Below are 21,386 nucleotides of genomic sequence, written 5' to 3'. Positions count from 1 at the left end.
CCCTGCAGCACCACAGGGACCTGGAGGGGCCAGGCCAGAGGGGAACTGGGGGTGATCCAGGGCTGGAACCCCTCTGCAGGGCCGGGAGCGCTGGGAATGTCACCTAGAGATAGGGGAGAGCTGGGAATGTCACCTGGAGAGGGGAGAGCTGGGAGTGCCACCTGGAGAGGGAGAGATCCAGGGAGAGCTAGGAATGTCACCTGGAGAGGGGAGAGATCCAGGGAGAGCTGGGAGTGTCACCTGGGGAGGGGAGAGATCCAGGGAGAGCTGGGAATGTCACCTGGAGAGGGGAGAGATCCAGGGAGAGCTGGGAATGCTCACCTGGGGAAGGGAGAGATCCAGGGAGAGCTGGGAATGCTCACCTGGAGAGGGAGAGCTGGGAGTGTCACCTGGAGAGGGAGAGATCCAGGGAGAGCTGGGAATGCTCACCTTGAGAAAGGAGAGCTGGGGGTGCTCACCTGGAGAGGAGAAGGCTCCAGGGAGAGCTCAGAGCCCCTTGCAGGGCCTGAAGGGGCTCCAGGAGAGCTGGAGAGGGGCTGGGGACAAGGGATGGAGGGACAGGACACAGGGAATGGCTTCCACTGCCAGAGATGGGTTAGATGGGATGCTGGGGAGGAATTCCTGGCTGTCAGGGTGGGAGGGGCTGGGATGGAATTCCCACGGAGCTGTGGCTGCCCCTGGATCCCTGGCAGTGCCCAAGGCCAGGCTGGAGCCCCCTGGGACAGTGGGAGGTGTCCCTGCCCTGCCAAGGCTGGCGCTGGGTGGGATTTAAATCTCTCCCAACCCAAACCACTCCACGCTTCACATTCATGTTTAGCTTTGGCCATGAGCATTATCCAAATGTTTCTGTTAGGATGTGAATGGAGTTTTTACTTCTGTGGCAGTTCTGGGGTCTTTAAGGTGTCAGAGCTGCACACCCAGCTCACCAGTCAGCTTTAAAATCCTGATTTCCAGCCCCTTTGTGGGGAGGGAGAGGAAGGTGAGTGTGGAAGCAGCTCTCAGGAGCAGAAATCCAGTAAAATTCCTGTAATCCTGTGGAATTCATGGGTTCTGTGCATTGTCCATGTGTCTGTGACACAAACTGGGGCCCTGGGGACAAACCCCTGCAGCAGAGGAAGCTGTCCCTGCTTGGGACCAGGGGTCCTGCAGGGATGCACATCCCCAGCCTGCTCCTGCTGGGATATTTGTAGCCAATTATTTTGAAGAAAGCTTCGATCTGGAAGAGAATTCCCAGTGGTGAAAGCCCCAGGCTGTGCTGGAGCCCTGCCAGGAGGCAAAGCACCTCATCCCCCTGGGAGTGGGAGCACTTCATGGGAATTTCCTGGCAGAAGAGCTCTGGTTTTTATTTATTTATTTCAGTCCCAGTCCAGAGCTCAAACACAAACCTTGGGAAGTCTCAAGAATTCTCCTCTGAAAATGTTCGGGTGATTTTTTTGTTTTCTTAAAAAAAAAATGTGGTTCTTCACCAATGGATTTCCTCAGGGATACATAAATATGGGAATTTTGTGTTTGGGAAGATTTCATTGCTGCATTTAGGATGTGATCTATTCTTAAATCAGTATTTTAAATAAATTAGGTGGTCTGAGTTTGGTCTGCTCTGACTTTGCTGACAATTCTTTGAACCCAGCAAAGCATTTCACTGATTTTATGTCTTTTTACTTGGTTTGAAAGCAAATTTAATTTAAACTTTCTCGCCTGGTGCCAGGGAGGGCTCTGCTTTGCCCAGTGAAGCTGCAGCAGGTCCCAGGGAAAAGGCACTCCGGGAGTGTGGGCTTCTGCACTTAATCCTATTCCCCCTGGAAATCCCATAAGCATCCAGCTTAACTTTGTCTTTGGGAGGGATTAATTTGGCACAGAATCCCAAGTTTTGGTGCTAAAATTGGTTCTTGGCTGGGCAGAGCCTTCAGCAGCAAACAAGTGTGATTTGGTTGTGAAAGGAGTGTTTTAGTCTGGAATGGGGGTGGTTTTTATTAACATCCCATTTCTGATGTTTTCTGATGCTGGAGTTACTCCTGAGGAAGACTAAAAACTGATAATTCCAGAATTGTTGTGCCTGAGGGGGTGGTGAGCTCTGAGGGCAGGTTTTTGGCAAAGTGGGCATGTTCAGCTCCTCCAGAAGTGTCCCAGGCCTGTCTGGAAGGTAAAACCCCACCTTTGTTGTCCGTTAGTGATACTTCATGATAAAATCTGGAAATAGATCCATGGTGTCCTTTCCAGTGTATTCCATACCCAGGGTGACTGCATCCCTTTATTCTTTTCCCAAAGCTAATTCCCTCATGGTTCTCTTTTGCCCCTTTTCTTCCTATTTTTCAGCCATCTACAACTATGAGGCCGTGCAGGACGTGGAGCTGTCCCTGCAGGTGGGGGACACTGTTCACATCCTGGAGATGTACGAAGGTAGGTGCAGCTCACAGGGGGTTTGAAAGGAAAATAGGAACAAATCAAGATTCTTTTTCAAATTTTAGATCGGTATTTTCAACTTCTCTTACACCCCAAAGCACAAATTGGGTGTGTAGTGGCTGCTGTAGCCTCTTAATTTTTAAAGTAGTGTTAAAAATGTAGAAGTGCAGAGGGTTTCTCATCTCTGTGCTGTTCCAGGCAGAGTTTATCAGGGTAAGGTTTCACCAGTATCTCAAGGCAGCACTAAAAGAGAAAGAAACATTGAGTTCTGGCTGTTCACTGCTGTTTTTCACCTCTTTGCTTTCACCTCTTTGCCAGGCCAGGCACCTGTTCTCATGGGATGAACTGATTCTGCTGGAAAATAAGAATAATAATTTTAAAAAACCCCTAGCTCTTAACCTGAGTTAGTTCTTGATCTGAGTGGCTAACAGAAAAGGAGAGGGAAGGGCTGATTATTTCATAATTCAGGTTGTTTTGAGTTGTAATATCACAAACTGGCATTAAATGTTCTTAAAATGCTCCAGTTGTGGAGCCTCCATGCCCTTTTTAGGCTGTTTCTCCTAGTCCTTCACTGGGACATTTTTCATAATACCTTAATGTAAACCACAGAGTAAACAAAATTCTTAATTTAAAGATTAAAATGACGCTTGAGTGTTTCAACTCTCCCTATCAAATTTGACTCTTTGACAAAGATTTCAATATTAAGACTGGAACAGAGCCATTCAATCATTTTAAGGAATGCTCTGGTCACTGCTTCCCTCTCCAAAACTCAAAGGTAAAATATAAATCCAATTATTTCCACAAGCAGCATCAATTTGAATGCAGAGTCTGTGCTCTGGCTCAGCACTGAGAACAGGGAGCTGCTCCTTTAGCAATTTCTTCTTGGCCCTTTGTTCCCTTTCCATTCTCAGGAGCAGCTCCCAGTCCTGGCAGAGTCTGTCGTGGTTTTACTCCTCTGTGGGTGATCGTGATGGGGGAGAGGGGAAAAGGGGAAATACCCTCTAGAAATCACTGATTTATGACATGGCTCTGCAAAAAGACACAGGGCAGAAGGAGGAAAACTCCCTCAGGAAGAGGAGGCGTCTTGGACTTGCCAAAATTTGGGGGGATTTACTTCCTTATCCTTCTTTTTAATTTTGTTATCATTGTTCAACCCCTATTTCTTGTAATCAGTTCAGCAGAGACAGGAACAGGGAATGAATACATAAATGGCACCCTTTTTTTGGCCTGAAATCTCCCAGTTTGGAGCTCTGTCAGGAGAAAATTGCCTGTGAATAGTTTGGGAAAGACATGAATGTTTTCATGTGTGAAGGGGAAAGTGATGGTTCCCATATGCTGAGCCATCAGTGGGGAGCAGGAATCTGTGGCTGAGGCACCTCAGAATTCCTGCAGGGCACCAAAAATCCCTTTTTCCCAGCAAGAGCAGCCAGAAATCCAGGCCAGACAGTTGAGAGTGTACAGGAGGAGATGCAGAGATGGTGACTCTGCTGTGGGTCTGCTCTAATTTCCTGTAAAATCACCTCAACCCCTCCCCATCTGATCTTCTGCCTGCCTGGGAGGAGCTTGTGTCTTCCTGAATCTCTTTTTTTTTGGGATATCAGCTCTCAGCTGTGTTCCCAGCTCTCTGTAGCTCTGGTTTTGAGGATAAATGTTCTCACAAGAGGCTTTTTCTGTTCCTTTTCGTGCTGATGCTGCGTGCTCACCACCAGAGCTGATAAAAACTGGTTTTGTTCCTCTAATCACTGCTCTTATCTGGACACACAAGCCTCGACTGAGGAAAAGTTTCCATGGAACCAGGGCGGGGGCTGTGTGGGAGGAAAGGCTGGAGATGCCCTGTGGAGTCATTTTTTGGGGCTGGGAGATTCCCCATGAAGTCATTTTTTGGAGGGTTGGGACGTGCCCTGTGGTGTAATTTTTTGGGGTTGGATGATGCCCCGTGGAGTCATTTTTTGGGATCTGGGAGATGCCCTGTGAAATAATGAAATATGTGAATATGGGAAATATGTGAAATAGTGAAATATGTGAAATTATTTTTGGGGGTTGGGACAAGCCCTGTGAAATCATTTTTGGGCATTGAGAGATACCCTATAAAATAATTCTTTGGGGCTGGGAGGAGGAAACCCTGTGAAGGCATTTTTTGGGTCTGGGAGATTCCCTTGGTACTTACTTTTTGGGGTTGGGGATGCCCTGTGCAGTCATTTTTGGGCTGGGGATGCTCTGTGCAGTCATTTTTGGGGTTGGGGATGCCCTGTGCAGTCATTTTTGGAGTTGGGGATGCCCTGTGCAGTCATTTTTGGGGTTGGGGATGCCCTGTGCAGTCATTCTTGGCTCCCCTTGCCCTGCCCATAGCTGAGGGTGTTCCCCAGGCTGGCAGTGCCATTCCTTGGGGGTTCAGGGGAGTTTGGGGCTGTCCAGAGGCTCTGGGTCCAGCAGCCCCTGGGTGTTGTGGCTGTCATTGCCCAGCTCAGGGTGCTCAGGAGCACATCCCAGTGTGTCCCCAGGGCTGCTGCTCCCCTGATCCAGAACATTCCTGCATTTCCTGCTGCTGGCAGGAGCCCAGGTGGGAGCTCTCTGTGCTCTGGGGTTCTGGCTCTGCAGGGATCCATCCAGGTGGATCCATGGCACGTTCCTGCCAGGAGCAGCAATCCTGGCATCTGTGCTGGGGTTGGTGTTTGCAGTAAATGTTATCTGCTCCCAGGGCTGCCAGACACAACACTGAGACAGCTGAGCTGCTCTGGGGGCTCAGGCACAGGCAATAAAGGGAATTTTGGGTGCACTTTGGGGCAGTTCTGGGCTGCACAAACCTCTCCTGAGGTGGCTCCCAAATCCTCTGGGCAGTTCCTGCAGTCAGGTGCTGCTCCTGTGCTGCCTCACAGTGCTAGGAAACTTCTTGAAATTGCAAAATCCCTGCTTGGTTCTGCTGCCACTGCAAAGGCTGGAATCACAAAATATCCTGAGAGTAAGGGACCCACAGGGATCATCCAGCCCAACCCTGGCCCTGCACAGACACCCCAAAATCCCACCCAGACTGGGGCTGAGGCTCTGAACACGCTTTGCTTCTTGTTTTCCAAGCCCCAGTTTCCAAGTTAGGCTGATGCAGTTGGGGTGGATGGTGAGTGCAGCTGGGAAGATTTGGGGGTGATAACAGAGGAAGGATCACACAGCGGATGATAACACAGAGGGGATCACACAGGGGGTGATAAGACTGGGGATCACACAGTGGGGATAACATAAGGGGAGTAACATGGGGGGGAATAACAGAAGGGGATAACACAGGGGATGATTGATTCATTTTTCTGACCTGCAGCTCCCCTGTGCCAGGGATTCATCAGGGGGTGATACCCCTGGAAATTCAGCTCCAGCTTAGACAAAGGACATAGGGAAGGACGTCAGAGGGAAACCACAGGCTGAGCAGTGTGAACTGAACGTTCCAGATATTTCCAGTCCAAGCTGATGTCCACTGAATGGTTGGGTTGGAAGGGACGTTAAAATCATCCTGTCCCACCCCTTGCCATGGGCAGGGACACCTTCCACTATCCCAGGTTGCTCCAACCTGGCCTTGGAACTTCCAGGGATGGAAACGCTTCTAGGAGATGCTTCTATGTGCCAGTGACAATCTGTGTAGGACACCTGCGGGTTCTCAGCCCTCTTTTCTTGGATCCCTTTTCCTTTTACACAAATACAGCCAAACCCACTGCAGAGCCCAGGGTTGTCAGTTCAGGTCCCACACTGCAGAGCACGGTTTTGTTTTCCCCTCCTGTCTCTGCCTGCAGAAAGGCACGAGCTCCTTGTACAAGGTTTCTCCTTCCCCTGACAAGCAGACACACAGTGCGGCTCCTCCTGCCTCCCGTGCTGCAGAGCCCAGGAAAAGGAGGGAGCCTTGCTGCCTCCAGGAGTTGGGAGGCTGCTCCAGTGCAGGGAGTCTGTCCTTGAGCAAGGAGCTGGGAGGACACTGCTGTTGAGAGGAATCTCTTCCAATCTGCAGGATTTAACATTCTTGTTAACTGCAGGATTTCAGGGGAGCTGCGGGAAAAGCCACGCTGTGGGTAGAAGGAATGTGTGCTCACATAGTGTGACCCCTGGCAGGTTCTGGTCCTGCTGAAAAGAAGTTTACCTTGAATTTGTTGCTGGTTTCAGTCACCCCTGGGGAGGGTGAAGCAATGCCCTGAGTGCAGTGGGACAGGAGAGGCCCCAAGGAGGAGGAACAGGGACCTTGTGGTCCCACATGTGACCTGGCCTTGCATCACTGCGGAGAGCTTGATCATCGCTGGAGTGTTGTCCTTAGATTTTTCTTTTCCATACTCCATAAAATCCACTTAGTGAAGGGTAAAGTTGAGGGCTTGATCAATGAAAAAAAACCCAACAAAACAAGAACCCCAAACTCTGAGTCATTTCTTTACAAGTCTGCTTATATTTTTGTTTTTGCTCAGATTTCAGTCTGAGTGTTGGAGCAGCTGAAATTTTCCGTGTCCTCATCAACTGCAAAACCCTTCTCTGTTTTTAGCCCATCTCTGCTTGGGGAAAATACTCAAACACTTAAACAGCCTTATTCCTCTGAAGATTTAAGATTTTGGTTGGGGTTTTTTTTTTTTTTTTTAAGAAGAAATCATGTGATTAATTGACCACTGCTCAACGACTGATGTTCCTTTTGAAGTGATGGGTAAAGTTATTGAAGGTGGGAGCAGAATTCCAACAGAAGTTGCACGAGGTGCTTGCAGAAACAGCTTTGCACAATCAGGCCCAACGTGCTTTTATGCAATGATTGCAAAATATTTTACAGGAATGGGGGGAAGGCCAGGGGGCCCTTTGAAACAGGAGGAAGTTGTGCTGTCAAAGGGCTGAATGTGTAAAATGGGATCAAAATCCCCCCAGTAAATTCCATCAGCTTTGTCTCCCACCCTGAGTAATTTGTGCTTTCCCCTTCAATTAATGACAACTTAGATAAAAATAGAACCTAAATCTTCTCATCCCTAATCCAGGACCTCGTCCATGGCTCCATGAGCAATGGGTAATCTTGTTTTCCTGCTGTGGAAAGAAATGGAATTTCTTCCCTCCTAACTTATTACTGGAATGTCGGAGTTTTTGAGGTGGAGGTACCTCCCCATTCCATTGCTGGAGGAAGGGCACAAAGCTGCACTTCAGAACACAAATAAATAGAAATACAACCACATGCACATAAAAATACTTAATAAAATATGAATTAAACCATTCTAATCTCTAATTAATGGTTGAGGAGTGTCAGATCCATGGTTCTTTATGGAACCTTCTTTGACAAATAAAGGAATATTGGGGGGACCAACAATAAAACAATAAAAAAAATTTAAAACCCAGAGAAATCAGCCTCCTCTCCTCTTTGCCTGATTATTCCCTTAAACCCCTTTGCCTTCTTGATGCTGCCACTCAGCTGGACATAATCTCCTTGGATGGGCTTTAATGTCCCTCCTAACCCAACCCATTCCATGGAAATCCTGGTTAAAACCCAGGTGCCAAAGAGAGGAGAAATGTTCTCTCAGAGACATTTGCTCCTGAGGCCTGGGCAGCACAATTATTGCTTCTGTCTTACAATCTTTAGATCTTACCAAGGTGGGATTGATAAACAGGGTTTGTGCCAGGGCAGGGAGCCCAGCTCCTACAAACAGAGGTGTCTTCCCAGGAGTGGATCCCAGATGAAAAGCTCAATAAATTGGTTCTGTAGAAAGGTGGTGAGAATCACAATTTGTATTTAATTACTGTCAACAGGAAATAATTAAATACAAATATCTGTGTTTGCTTTGCCAGGCTGGTACCGAGGATACACACTCCGAAATAAATCCAAGAAGGTACGACCTCACTTTTGTGTGACTCCCATTTTAATTTCACTCCTTGCCAGACCCCATCTGGTGCTGAAAACTCCTGCATTTCTTGCCTTAACCTTAGGCAGGACTCCTGGCCACAGTGTCCTGTCCTCAGTGACAGAAATCAGTGACCTTGAGCTGAAAGTTCAGAGCCATGTGTTGGGAATTCCTCCACTGGAAGCATGAGGAATGCAGCTGGAACGTCCAAAATTACCTGTTCCCATCTCCATACAGGAGTTTTGCTTTATCATGATGCTCTGGGACCTGTGCACATCCAGCATTGCTTCTATTTAATGGGAATATCAGAGTTTTGACTGGAAAACATTCCAGAAATCACACATCCTTGGCTCTCAGCCAAGCTGCTGGAGCTTGGGCTGGAAGCTGCCTGGAAATCCAGGTTCCCCCAGGAGTGCTGGCACCTCTCCTGTGTAACATCCCCCACAGCCTCTGGTTTCAGGGGTAAAGAGGAGAGAAAAGGGGACAGAAAAGGATTCCAGCATTTCCAGAAGGAACAAAAATTTGGGAATTTCTGCAGATGCTGGTGGAGGGAGCTTTTCTAGGGAGCACAGGGTAGCCTGACAGAGGACTCCAAGAATATTTCCAGGGGCTGTGTGTGTGCATGTGAGTGCCCAGGGGCTGTGTGTCTGTGCAGGGGAGCTCACCCAGGGCTGTGTCTGTGCAGGGGAGCTCAGCCTGGGCTCTGCAGGGTGCTCTGTGCCTCTGGCTGGCAGAGCTGAGTGATGAAATGGGGGGCTCTGGATGTGCAGATGTGGGGTCTGACACTGGGAGGGTGACACTGTGGGTGGCACTGCCCTGGGGCAGCAGGGCCTGGCCCAGGTCACACTGCCACGGTGTCAGGGCTGGCTGGGAGGCCCAGCTCACCTGGAAATCCAGGCCCTGCTCTGCCTGTGGTGTGCCAGCTCTGAATGAGGGCAGGAAAACCCAGCTGGGCACAGATCTGGGCTTTGGACACAGCTGTGGGCAGGGGTGAGCTCTGCTGGGCTGGGAGTGGTGTGGGAGCTCCATGGCTGGCTGATCCCCACCCAGAGAGTCCCTGGGGAGCAGAGCAGGGGAAGGCACAGAACCAGGGGTGTCTTGTGGGGGGAGATGGGACTTGTCAAAAACCACATCATGGTATGTCCTGGGCTGGAAGGGATCACTGATGCAGCCCCAGGCCCTGCACAGACACCCCAAATCCCAGCCTGCGCATCCGTGGAGCGGGGCCCAAAGGCTCCTGGAGCTCTGGCAGCCTCGGGGCCGTGCCCATTCCCTGGGCAGTGCCAGCACCTCTGAGGGAAAAACGCTTCCCCAAAACCCAGCCTGGCCCTCCCCGGCACAGCCCCAGCCATCCCTGGGTCCACAGAAGGAATTCCTCGGCTGCTCCAAGGCCTCCATGCCTTGGGCTCTCAGCAGGGTGGGGAAGGAGCTCTCATGTCCTGAAGCCTGAGCAGTGTCACACGCCTGGCACCGCAGGGATCTCAGGACTGTCCTGCAGCAGGTGCTCCTTGCTCAAAGAAATAAGTCCACAGGGAGTTGCTTTGTTTTAAAGGCACATTAAAGAGTCAAATTTGATTTTTCTCTGAGCAGTAACGAGTTCAGCCTGCGCGAAATGTGCTCCAATGCTTTAATTAAGAAGAGGGAGTGAGTTTAAATGAGCTCTAATCATCCAGTGCACCCAGAGCAAGATTTCCTATTGGAAATTTCACCAGGCCACAAATAAGTTGTGTTTGTGTGCCACGAAACCACAAGAATTTGTTCCACCCTCTCAATTTAATGAGAACGTCTACGTGATGGTATTACTGTGTGAAAAGACAGTTTTGTTCCTGGCATTTTTTATTTCTGAATAACTTTCAGATCCCAGCCTCAGAATCTGGGTTTTTTTTAACAAGAAGAAATCTTTCATGTTCCTCTGCTTAACCACTGTAAGTCTTAAAATAGGTTTGGAAAATGTTGTGGTTTAAAATGGATTGGAGTTTATTTTATTTTCCCTGCAGTATGTATTAAAAGAATTTTTTTTAAAAGCTAAAGGAGGAAGGAGGCATTTGAGGAGAAAAAGGAAACATGAGGGGATTTTTTGTTTTGGCAGCATTTAATTTCACTTCTTTAATTTCTGTGGGTTTCATTGCAGCAGTGGCTTTATCTCCACTGCAAAATAAATACAAAAATGGGGAGAGTTTTTAATTGGTTTAGTTAATACGAATTAGCTGTGGAGATAACTCAGGTCAAATTGAGGTCTGCTCTGGAAATTCACACAAATTGCCTTTTCTTTGCAAGTTTTTTTACTCAAGAACATGGGGAGTATTTTTGTTTATGAAATATATCTCAAATAATCCTTTCTATAGAGCTAAAAACTCAAGCAGCCCCCGTCAGCACCTTGGCGTTCACCCACACCAAAGGGAGGATTGTTTTCATACCTTTAAATTCGAGGGAAATATGAGCAGTTGATATCATTCCTGTTCATTGTGGAGATGACAACAGGGAGATAACTTCAATTAGGTTCTTTTTGTGCTGGGTGGGAGCAGGGGGTTTGTTGCTCACCATGAACAGCTCCAGCCCCCAGTGAGCACCAGAAGGTGGCCCTGGCTGGGGGAGATGTGACCCAAACCCAGCTCCTGGGCTTTGGGCTCTCAAACCCCAGGCAAGGCTCTTAATGCTAAACCAGGCACTGAATTAGGCTGAAATTTCTCCTTTGGAGCTGAATAACCTCATCACTGTGCCTGTAACTCAAATCGGTGGCACTTCCCTGTGAAAAGGGTCAAAATCCTCCCAGGAACTGCCCCTCTGAGGTGGCAGAGAGGGAGGGAAGCCTGGGCTCTCTTTTTAATGGGTTAAGTGTTTTCCCTGACACTTGAAAAGCTTGTTTGCTTATCTGTGCAGGGTGGATTACCACATATCCATGTTTAATTACAGCCTTGGAGCTTGGAGGTGCAGGAACAAGGTCTGGGGATGGGACTGATTTTATGAGGGTGCAACCAGTGAAGGGCATGGGAAGTGTTTTCATTAATTAGAGATGGTAACAGAAGGAATGGCAGGAGAGGACTCTTCACCAGGCAGGTTTTGTTCAGTGTCCTTGTTCAGCTGTGGTCCTTTAACATCATTTCTCTGTCCCCTTTATAAAAAACCTCCATCACAGCAGTCTGGAAGTGCTGGAAATCACCAGAGGTCTATTTTTAGTGGGTGAGGTTTTTCTGAAATAATGCCCCAGGGAAAGGTGAAGCCCTTAAAGACACTTAAAGATCTTAAAGGCACTTAAACCTTGGCAGTGCCAAGTGCTGCAGAATTTACTGAATGGCTCTGATCTCGTGTTGTCACAAAGTGCCAGGTATTTTTAGTTATATAAAACTTGTGTGGTTCTGCAGCTGCACACATTTCAGAAGGGTTGCTGAGCTAAGGTTCCCAGGTTTTCCTTGATTAAAATTGCCCTTTTTTTTTTTGCCTCAGAACAACAAAACCACGCAGTTCAGGCACGTCCAGCAGCTCACCTACAGCCTGATAGAGTGGAGGTCCCAAATCCTCTCCGGGACCCTGCCCAAGGATGAACTGGCTGAGCTCAAGAAAAAAGTCACTGCCAAGATTGACTATGGCAACAGGTGAGCTCCAAACTCCACCTGGAGGGCAGAGGAGGATCCCAAACCCCAGGGAAGGCTCTTAATGCAAAACCAGGCACTGAATTGGGCTGAAATGAGGTGAAATGGCAGCTTTGTCCCTGTGACAACATGGCCATGGCAGGTGGACATGGAGCAGTTGGTTCTTGGTGTCCCACAGATCTCTGTGCCTTGGCAGGAATTCTCCTCTCTTAATTTTGCACAAGTCCTGGCACAGGGTGGCCTTTCCCTTGGAGCACAGTGTGTGCCTGGGTCTGGATGTGGTGGGGAAATGCTCTATCAGCAGCTGAGGGGCAGGATTCCACAGACACCCCAGCCCTCAATGGTTTGCAGCCTCCTGGACTCATTTATCTGCCTGTCAGCTCTGATTCAGGTCCAGTAAGTGAATTAAGAAGAAGCTTATGGCAAAGAATAACAATCAGCTGCAGTCTGTGAGCTTGGTAGATACTCATCCACCTTTGAAATGAAGCCATTTAAGCAGGAATAAGGGAGATGTCACCTTAGGTTTGAGGTGACTAATTCCTTCTCCCTTTAATGGGAAAATGGGAGGGAGGAGTTTTTTGAGGCAGGAAAACCAGCAGTGAGTGAGGTTATTGCAAGGAGTGAGATGTTGAGCACTGGCAGCAGGGGCAGTGATTTGATCTTTGCTGCTCCCACATTCTGGCTCTCTTTTTGTCTGCTGGGGCTGTCCAGGATCCTGGGTCTGGACCTGGTTGTCCGAGATGACAACGGGAACATCCTGGACCCAGATGAGACCAGCACAATCTCCCTCTTCAAGGCCCATGAAACTGCATCCAAGAGGATTGATGAGAGGATCCAGGAGGAGAAGGTACCTGTAGTGTCCCTGGTTTGCCCTCTTCAGTCACTGAGTTTTTCAGGTTTTATATTCTTCTTAATGTTGTGCTCTCCTGGCAGCAGAACTAAATCTCCCGTGTTTGTTCGTAGTGGAAATACAAAATATAATGGAAATATGGAATTCTTTGCAGTCCCTGCAGCAGAGTTTGGACCTCCGGGGACAGCCAATATTCAACTCCACACACACTTACAGCCTCTATGTGAACTTCAAGAACTTTGTCTGCAACATTGGGGAAGATGCAGAGCTGCTGATGAGCCTCTATGACCCTGACCTCTCCAAATTCATCAGGTAGGGGCTCTTTTTGGAAATTCTTAAGCAATTTAGTCATCAGGGTGATCATTCATAGAAGTCAGCAGGTTAGAAAGGGAGATCCAGCAGATGTTTTCCAGTTCTGTTGGTTGCTGCCCCAGTGGGGGAAAATGAATTCCAAATACTTTGGAATTAATTTTGGAGAGATAGGAAGTCCAGGCACTGTCCCTCCTAAAGCTGGGTATTTCTTTGATCCCACATTGTCTTCTTATATTCTTAACTTTCCCTGCTGTGGCTGCAAGTCTTGGTTAAGCATTTTATTAATTGTTTCCCAGTAAATCATGGATTTAAATGATGTTTGCTATCCAGTCAGTGCCAGTTCACATCTGAAGAGTTGGGAGGATATGAGGAGCTTTATCAGGGAGGCAGTTCTGTGTCAGGAACACTCTGTGTCCATCACTGCAGTTATCAGGTGTGGCCATGCAGTGGGAACTGTCCAGGGAAGCAGCTGCCAGGGCTCACCCCATCCTGCATTAAGTGAGTCACTTCAGAGGCATTTTGGGATAAAAGATTGGTCAAATATTCCTAAAATATCAAAATGCAGTTGGGCTTTTGCCAGGCAATGAAGATGTTAGGTGTTGATTTGTTAAAATTTACTTTTTCTCCCTTTCATTGCAGTGAAAATTACCTGGTTCGTTGGGGCAGCAATGGGATGCCTAAAGAAATTGAGAAACTGAACAACCTCCAAGCAGTGTTTACTGTAAGTTCAGAGAATCCCAGAATGGGTTGGGTTGGGAGGGACCTGATTCCCACCCAGTGCCACCCCTGCCATGGGCAGGGACAGCTCCAACCTGGTCTTGGAACTTCCAGGGATTGAGGGGGGACAGCTCCCACTGTCCCAGGGTGCTCCAGCCTGGTCTTGGACACTTCCAGGGACTGAGGGGCAGGTCTCTGGGAATTCCATCCCAGCCTCTCCCCACCCTCACAGGGAAGGATTTCTCCCCAGTATCCCATCTCTCCCTGCCCTCTGGCAGTGGGAAGCCATTCCCTGTGTCCTGGCACTATCAATGTCTCCATCTCCTTCGTGGTCTCCCTCCAGATCCAGAAGGGCACCATTTTTACCTGTGTAGAACCCAACAAAACCGTTCCTGTGGCATTCATATTCTCTGAACAGAGAGAGACATAATTCTCTCTCCCAGGATTTTTCCTGGGGAAGGCAGTGAGAAGCTCAGAGAAGAAGAGAAAACAATTCTTATCTCTATTCACTGCTCCTGTTGTTTGGCACATGTGGAATGTGTTATGGAGACTGTTTACCCAAAGTGATTTGGTTACTGGACACTGGTGAAGGTTGTTTTGTTTCCTTGGCCACTTGGGTCAAAGCTGTGTCCTGGCTGTCTCAGACAGTCACGGGTTTTTCCTTAGTATCTCTTTAGTATATTATCTCTTTAGTATGTAATTTAGTATAGTATTAGTGTAATATAGTATAGCTTAATCAAGCAATTGTTCAGCCTTCTGAAATCATGGAGTCAGAGCACACTATTCCCTGGCTGGGGCATCACCTGTTTCTGCTATACCCTCCCTTCTTCCCTTCCTCCCTCTCTCCTTCTTCCTTCTTTTCCACTCAGCAAGGACATTGATGGCAGTTGATGTGAACTCTTTTTTAGGACTTGAGCAGCTCTGACCTGATCAGGCCCAGGATCAGCCTGGTGTGCCAGATCGTGCGCGTGGGGCACATGGAGCTGAAGGATGGCAAGAAGCACACCTGCGGGCTCCGCAGGCCCTTCGGCGTGGCAGGTGGGCACTGCCTCCCTGGGGGCACCAGCACGGCCCAGTAACCCCTGGGGGCACAGGGACACGGGGCTGGGAGCTGGCAGCTGTGTGCTCTAGGTGCCAGCACAGCCTGGGAGCTGCCAGGGCCAGCATCTCTGCTCCAGGGAGGATAAATTGTCCCCATGAGACCTTCCATGAAGGTGGTGGCTGGAGATCAAGCACTGTCACTGCTCACTTTTGTCACCTCCCACAGAGATAGCAGGCTGCCAGGCTGCAGCAGACTCATCAGGGCCTTATCAGAGTGGGATTTGCTCTCCAGGACTCATGGGATAAAGCTGGAGGTTTTAAAGGGACTTTGGTGAACCAGACTGACAATTCTTATTTTAATCCTGGGATTTCTTGTGAAGGGACTTCTTGAAATCCTTGGTGGAAATCAATTTCCAAAAAAGCAGCATTTTAATTAGTGGAATTTCTTTGCCTTAAAATGCCCCAGTCCCACCTGTTTTTTCTCAGAGGGTGTATTTTGTAAGAGTATTTTATCAGGGTGTATTCACTGTATTCACACTGAATGTGTGTGAATATATATTGAACGTTGAATATATTGTGTGTGAATATATATATGTGTTCAATATATTCACACTGTCAGCTATGGGCTGACATTCACATCAATGTAAATGTGCTTTTTAAAAAGTTAAAATGAGAGTGATGCCCTCCATTGCTGTCACAGAATCCCAGATTTTTTTGGGGGTTGGAAATAACCTTAAATCCCATCCAGTTCCCCCCCTGCCATGGCCAGGACTCCTTCCACTATCCCAGGTTGCTCAGAGCCCTTGTTTTGAGTGACACTGGCCCAAAACAGCCCCTTGTTGTTTCCATTCTGAGAGGGCAAAGCTCTCTCTGGGTTCCTGGCAGCTCTGAGTGACGCTCTGCTGTCGTTGCAGTGATGGACATCACTGACATCATCCACGGGAAGGTGGACGACGAGGAGAAGCAGCATTTTATCCCCTTCCAGCAGTGAGTACTGGGCTCCAGAGCTCACCCCAGCCCTGGGCAAAGCAGGCCTCCTCTGGGGAAGGCTAGATGTGTCTGGGTGCCTGGCAGAGCCCCAGGGGCTCTGCAGATAGATCAGCTGATAGCAGCAGGCAGCTCTTTGCAGGGAGAGGTTTCTGTCACCCCTCAGGAGCCTTTGTTCCCCTTGGTTTTCATGGCTCTGTCGGAGATTTAATTGCCTAGGGACTTCGGCAGTGCAGCTGGAATTTCTGGGTACCTGTGGGGTGAGGAAGAGGAGAACAAAGCAAAATAATGTTGTGGGGCTGGGGGGATGTGACTTACAAAATTCTGGGGGGGTTGAAAGGCAGGATTTTCAGAGAGACTGAGCAGAGACACAGTTTTTTGTCCCTGCTGTGTGGGACCCTCTGTGCCACTTGCTGCCTGTGTTTCCTGGTCTGGGTCAGTCATAGGGAAGGGGTTTCTCCCTCTTCCTGGGGAAGAAATTCCAGCCCCAATGAGTTCTGCATTTCTGCACTGAGAGTTAGACTTGTGTGTTTGTTCTGCCTGCTCTGATTGCTCCCTTTTTTTGGCACATTAGAGTAACAAAAATGGAGCTTGTTTGGGTAGACCTAGCCTTGTTGTTACAGCCCTAAATAGAGCAAAGCATTGGCTGCAGCCATTTGTTATTATAGTGTGTTTTCAGGGGAGATTTGGGTTTGGTCCCCTGCCCTTTCAGGGCCTGGAAGGATGGCTTTCCCTTTGCAGAATAACATTAGTCTTGCTACTATTTTTTTTTTGGTGGGTTTGATTGGTTATTTTTTATTTGTTTAGGGGTTTTGGTTTGGCTTTGGGTTTTTGTTTGTTGGTTTGGTTTGGGGGTTGTTTGGTTTTTTTTTTTTTAACTTGTTTGATTTATTTTTTGTTTTGTTGGTTTGGAGTTCTTTCCCATTTTTCTTCTGCTCCAACAAGGCTGAGTTCAGACCCGCAGCTGGACTCCAGGGTGGGCAGCCTGTGGAGACCTCGTTTTCCCTCATTATTGGTGGTGTGGGTACAGGAGTGAAGTCAGGATCAAGATCCAAACCTCACTAGTTGTGTTTGTGACAAGGGATGGGTTCAACCCATAGGTGTTTTCGCAGCAGTTATTAATTTATAGTAATTTATATTAGTTTACCAATAGTTAATCTGCACAGGGACAGCTCTGAGGCAAACCTGAAGTCAGGGCTTCAGTCCTGAGGTCAGTGTTACTTACCTTAAGCCTGAGGTATAGACTGTGATGCATATCCCAGTGTGAAGGTTTAAATGGATTTTGTGCAGGTGAAGGAATGAAAATCCCCATGGAATTCTTAAAAAACCCCACATTTATTTGGAAACTAGCTGGCTGTTGGTCAGCCCTCTCCTTGTATGTGCTTGGTGTCAGTCTGTCCCAATTCCTGATCCTGTTTTTGTGGTCCTCCTGCCCAGGATTGCCATGGAAACCTACATCAGGCAGCGCCAGCTGATCATGTCCCCCCTGATCACCTCCTCCCACGTCATCGGCGAGAACGAGCCCCTCACCTCTGTCTTCAACAAAGTCATCGCTGCCAAGGAGGTCAACCACAAAGGCCAAGGTGCAGCCTGGGGGAAACCTGGGCTGGGGGAGGTTCCAGGGAGTAAATGGGTGGTGAAAGTCAAGGAATCAAGGCTTAGTGGAGTTTAATCCCTTCCCCGAGCCCAAGGTGTGGTCTTTGCCATGGTTCTCACTTTGTCCCTTTGTCACCCCGTCGCACACGGAGCTGAAATCCAGATAAAACCAGACAAAACTTGCATGGGAACAGCTCCTCCAGCTCCTTGCTTGCTTGCTAGTCATACTTTTATATCTGTTTCTCTGGGTCTGGATTGAAGGCCTTTGAGACTCTAGTTCATGTTTGGACTCAGGAGTTTATTATTTCTTATCAGTGAAACAGTCTCACCACCATGAGTTCGGCAGCTTTTCATTAGAAGGCACAAAATGGCCAACAATCTCTTGTTACAAGGTCTTTTAAGACTAAACTATGCAATTAAGAAAGGACACCTAGATTATTTTCCCTTTTAACCCAATAACTGATCCCAAAGAGCCCCAGTGAGGACTTTTCTGCCCAATTACAAAATGCCACCCAAACCCACGATGAAGAAGGAAGAAGAAGCATGAAGAAGAAACCCAGGACAGCACCTTGTGCCCTCCATCTTGTGTCCATCCACAACATACTAAAAATCCCAAAACCTAAATTTCTCACCCAGGTGCTACACCTACACCACTCTCTATAATCTATTTCACACTTTTTTGGATTCCAGTCTACCTTGAAGTCTGGGAAACTTTCTCCATGAATGAGGGTCAAAGTCAGTGCTCCTCTGGGGGTGAGGGCACCCCAGAGCAGACAGGGAAATATTCACAGTGCTCTGGGTTTCCACACTTCTACAGTCAATATTTTTTAACATCTTTAAAAAGATGTCATCTAAAAGTGTTTTATGGGCATGAAATATTTGTAAGTGGACATGGCTGCATGTCCCAAATGGCTTTGGGGTTAAATCACATTATTCCAGATTTTTCTGGTCTTCCTTGGCTCAAAGACACTTGAAGTTCATCTCTGAAAGTTTGGGGTTTGCTTCAGACAAATCTTGTCCAGAAAAATCTTACTCAGATTCAGGGACAGGGAGGACTGGGCAAGAGAGAAGGAGATGGGGACATGGAATTGTCATGAAAACACAGATTTTTTTCGGAAGCACAGGCTTAAATTTCACGGGTTTGTATCTTTTTATTTTCAGTAAACAAGTGTCATCTCTCTTTTCCTAGGTCTCTGGGTCTCCCTGAAGCTGCTCCCTGGGGATCTGGCTCAGGTTCAGAAGGATTTTTCCCACCTTGTAGACAGATCCACTGCAGTGGCTCGAAAAATGGGTTTTCCTGAGATCATCCTTCCTGGTAGGTCCCGTGTTCTTCTACATTCCATGGTGTGAAAGAGCCACTTGAAATTCTAGAATTTCTGTCACAAAAAGATTTCTTTAAAAAAAAAAAATTATCTGAAAAGTTCATGTTTTTCTTCTAATTTCCAGGTTATTTTCTTATTTTTTGTCACAAGAAGTTGAAAACATGAGTTTTCTTTCTTATGGCAAAATGATGGTTTGCAGAGCTTTCGGAATCAAATGTCTCTTTAGTCAAAAGAATTTTTGTTGCATATAGCTTTGACCCACCCATTCAAAGTGGATTTAACCCTAGAGAGCTCATTAAATTAAAAAAAAAACAACAACAAAAAAACCCCAAAACGTAGATACAGAGGTTTGTAAAAAAGAAAATGGTTTATTTTAGAAGATCTCATGTAATTTGAGACAGAGATGAAAATGGTGTGATGGTGGATGTTGTTAATTAAAGGCTAAGAGGGAATTAGGATAACACGGTACCCAAGGGTGTTAAATTTCAAGCTGTCACACTGGGAATGAGAAACCAGCTCATTAAACTCTGGGCATTTCAGGTGACGTCCGGAATGACATCTACGTCACCCTGATCCAGGGGGAGTTTGACAAAGGCAAGAAGAAAACCCCCAAGAACGTTGAGGTCACCATGTCTGTGCACGACGAGGACGGGAACCTGCAGGAGGTAGGACGGCCTCTGACACCCTTTGAAAATTTACCACCCAAAATACTCTGTATTTACCTTTTTTCCCCCTGCCTGTGTTTTGTCCAAAGAAAGCCATCCACCCCGGGGCTGGCTACGAGGGAGTCTCGGAGTACAAGTCTGTGGTTTATTACCAGGTCAAGCAGCCCTGCTGGTACGAGACTGTCAAGGTATGGCTCTGTCATTCACTGCGTGTCACCGCTGGGGCAGGACCAGGAGTGAGGCACACACAGGCTCTGGGTCTCTTCAGAAGGCTAATCCCAGTTTATTAGAAACCTGTTCTTTTATACACCCTCCTGATACAGGTGGGCCTGATGGGTCATTTCATCAACACCCCTCAAACCATTGGCTAATTAAGAAGACAAACATCTAATGAGAAAACAACTGTTCAAAGCACCAGTTGCAAGATTGTTTTAATTCTTTCTCTCAGCCTTCTCAAAACTCCCCAGAACAATTCCTGGCAAAGTGATCTGTTTCTCTCCCTCTGACTAAACTGTCGTATCCACAGGTCCCCCTTTTTGTTTAAAGGAGGAGGCAGCGTCTGTAATCCCCTGCAGGGCCCCTTGCAGGAAGGAGAACAAACACAGCTCAAGAGGTCTCTTTAGCAATTTGCCAGTTATTAATCAGAACCTCAATCAGAGACTGATTTAGAATGCTCAGAGAGATTTCCAGCATATACCATCAAATTCTTTACAATCAAGCCTTGTTGTTCCTTCTTACAAAAAACCCTTACTAATTCTAAGACAGTAACACACATTGTTAGTCTGCTCAAGGGTTGGGTGGCCTAACTTGTCAGCAGCCCTTTTCCAGAAACCTCAACAACTGCGTTCTTCCTCTGTGTGCAAACCAGGACTGATGTAAAACAGAAGCTGCATCAGCAGCAGAATGTGCTGGAGAGCGGCTGGGCAGAGGGAAAATGCTGTTTTCATCCTGTTCTCCCATGCAGGTGGCCATTGCCATAGAAGAAGTCAGTCGCTGCCACCTGAGGTTCACGTTCCGTCACCGCTCGTCCCAGGAATGTGAGTGCCAGGAAGGGACACCTGCAGGACAGCTGTGCTCCTGGCATTCCCACTGAGTGTAGAACTCACATTTCTGCTTAGTCACAGTGTTACGGATTTTCTCCTTGCTCAGTTTACTTATTCCCAGTTTTGTGGCAAAAAACCAAAAATCATTCGAATTTTTTGCACCCAGAGCGTGGTGCTGGTTTTGTCCTGAAACTGAAATTTGGTAAGGAGCGACAGTTTCTCCCCTCAAAAGACAATGATGAATGTTTGTTACTGCTTTGGCTTCTCAGGGTAGGGTGTTGCTTTTAATTGATTTCCCAAAATTCTCTGCAAGGCTTGGTGGGCTTCTAATGATCTTCCTATAGGAGGATTTCTAATTAGGCTAATAAAAGGCTAATGAGAGAGTTAGAGCCAGAAGTTCCATCAAATCACTTCAGAGCCCTGAAATGAGATCAATAACGTGAGGCTCAGCCACTGAAAGGCTCTCAAAGGCACCTGGTTCTGAAGGCAGTGACATGCTTCCATATCCACAGCTCACAAACCAAAATCCCAACCAAAAATACCTATAGAATTCTCTATCAGAGGATCACTGCATTGTTAAGATCAAGGAGTCCAACCATCAATTTGTCTATCTATCAGGACAAAAACCACTAAAATTGTGTGTGGGAGATGCTCCAGGAGGATGTGTTTGTGTAGCTGCAGTTACCTATTCAATAAAGCTGCTGATGAGGTTAGAGGGCTGCATTCTGGATTGCGTGGACATCAATAAGACAATTGCTAATGAAGATTTCTGCTGTTTTGCAGCCAGGGATAGATCTGAGAGAGCTTTTGGCATGGGCTTTGTGAAGCTGATGAATGCAGATGGAACGACGCTGCAGGACGGCAAACACAATTTGATTGTTTACAAGGTAACCTGGGCATTTCCAGCCTTGTCTCTTGTTTAACTCTTCAAAACTCTCTCCTGGCTGATTTTCCAAGCAGTAGAAAGCTACACAATGTGTGTGTTGGGTGGGAAATCCTCCTAAACTCTGTGGCTTTGGAAATAGCTCAGTT

At 47.5% G+C, this 21,386-nt stretch overlaps 1 protein-coding gene across 1 annotated transcript in view; it reads left to right on the top strand.

Moving 5' to 3' along the window:
* DOCK5 (dedicator of cytokinesis 5) overlaps positions 1 to 21,386 on the top strand; it is a 73,714-nt gene that overhangs the window by 13,678 nt on the left and 38,650 nt on the right. Inside the window, exons 2-15 of the mRNA XM_041424723.1 lie at positions 2,314 to 2,397; positions 8,179 to 8,219; positions 11,676 to 11,824; positions 12,533 to 12,668; positions 12,826 to 12,983; positions 13,623 to 13,704; positions 14,609 to 14,738; positions 15,656 to 15,728; positions 17,166 to 17,311; positions 18,514 to 18,639; positions 19,187 to 19,311; positions 19,401 to 19,499; positions 20,276 to 20,348; positions 21,138 to 21,241. Coding sequence (XP_041280657.1) covers positions 2,314 to 2,397; positions 8,179 to 8,219; positions 11,676 to 11,824; positions 12,533 to 12,668; positions 12,826 to 12,983; positions 13,623 to 13,704; positions 14,609 to 14,738; positions 15,656 to 15,728; positions 17,166 to 17,311; positions 18,514 to 18,639; positions 19,187 to 19,311; positions 19,401 to 19,499; positions 20,276 to 20,348; positions 21,138 to 21,241 — 1,526 coding nt within the window. The remainder of the gene's footprint in view (positions 1 to 2,313; positions 2,398 to 8,178; positions 8,220 to 11,675; positions 11,825 to 12,532; positions 12,669 to 12,825; positions 12,984 to 13,622; positions 13,705 to 14,608; positions 14,739 to 15,655; positions 15,729 to 17,165; positions 17,312 to 18,513; positions 18,640 to 19,186; positions 19,312 to 19,400; positions 19,500 to 20,275; positions 20,349 to 21,137; positions 21,242 to 21,386) is intronic.

This window comes from Onychostruthus taczanowskii, unplaced genomic scaffold, assembly GCF_017590055.1.
Source record: "Onychostruthus taczanowskii isolate IOZ18803 unplaced genomic scaffold, ASM1759005v1 scaffold84, whole genome shotgun sequence".
NCBI lineage: Eukaryota > Metazoa > Chordata > Aves > Passeriformes > Passeridae > Onychostruthus > Onychostruthus taczanowskii.
The sequence above is the reverse complement of the archived record's forward strand: the minus strand, read 5'-3'. Positions and strand labels throughout refer to the sequence as shown.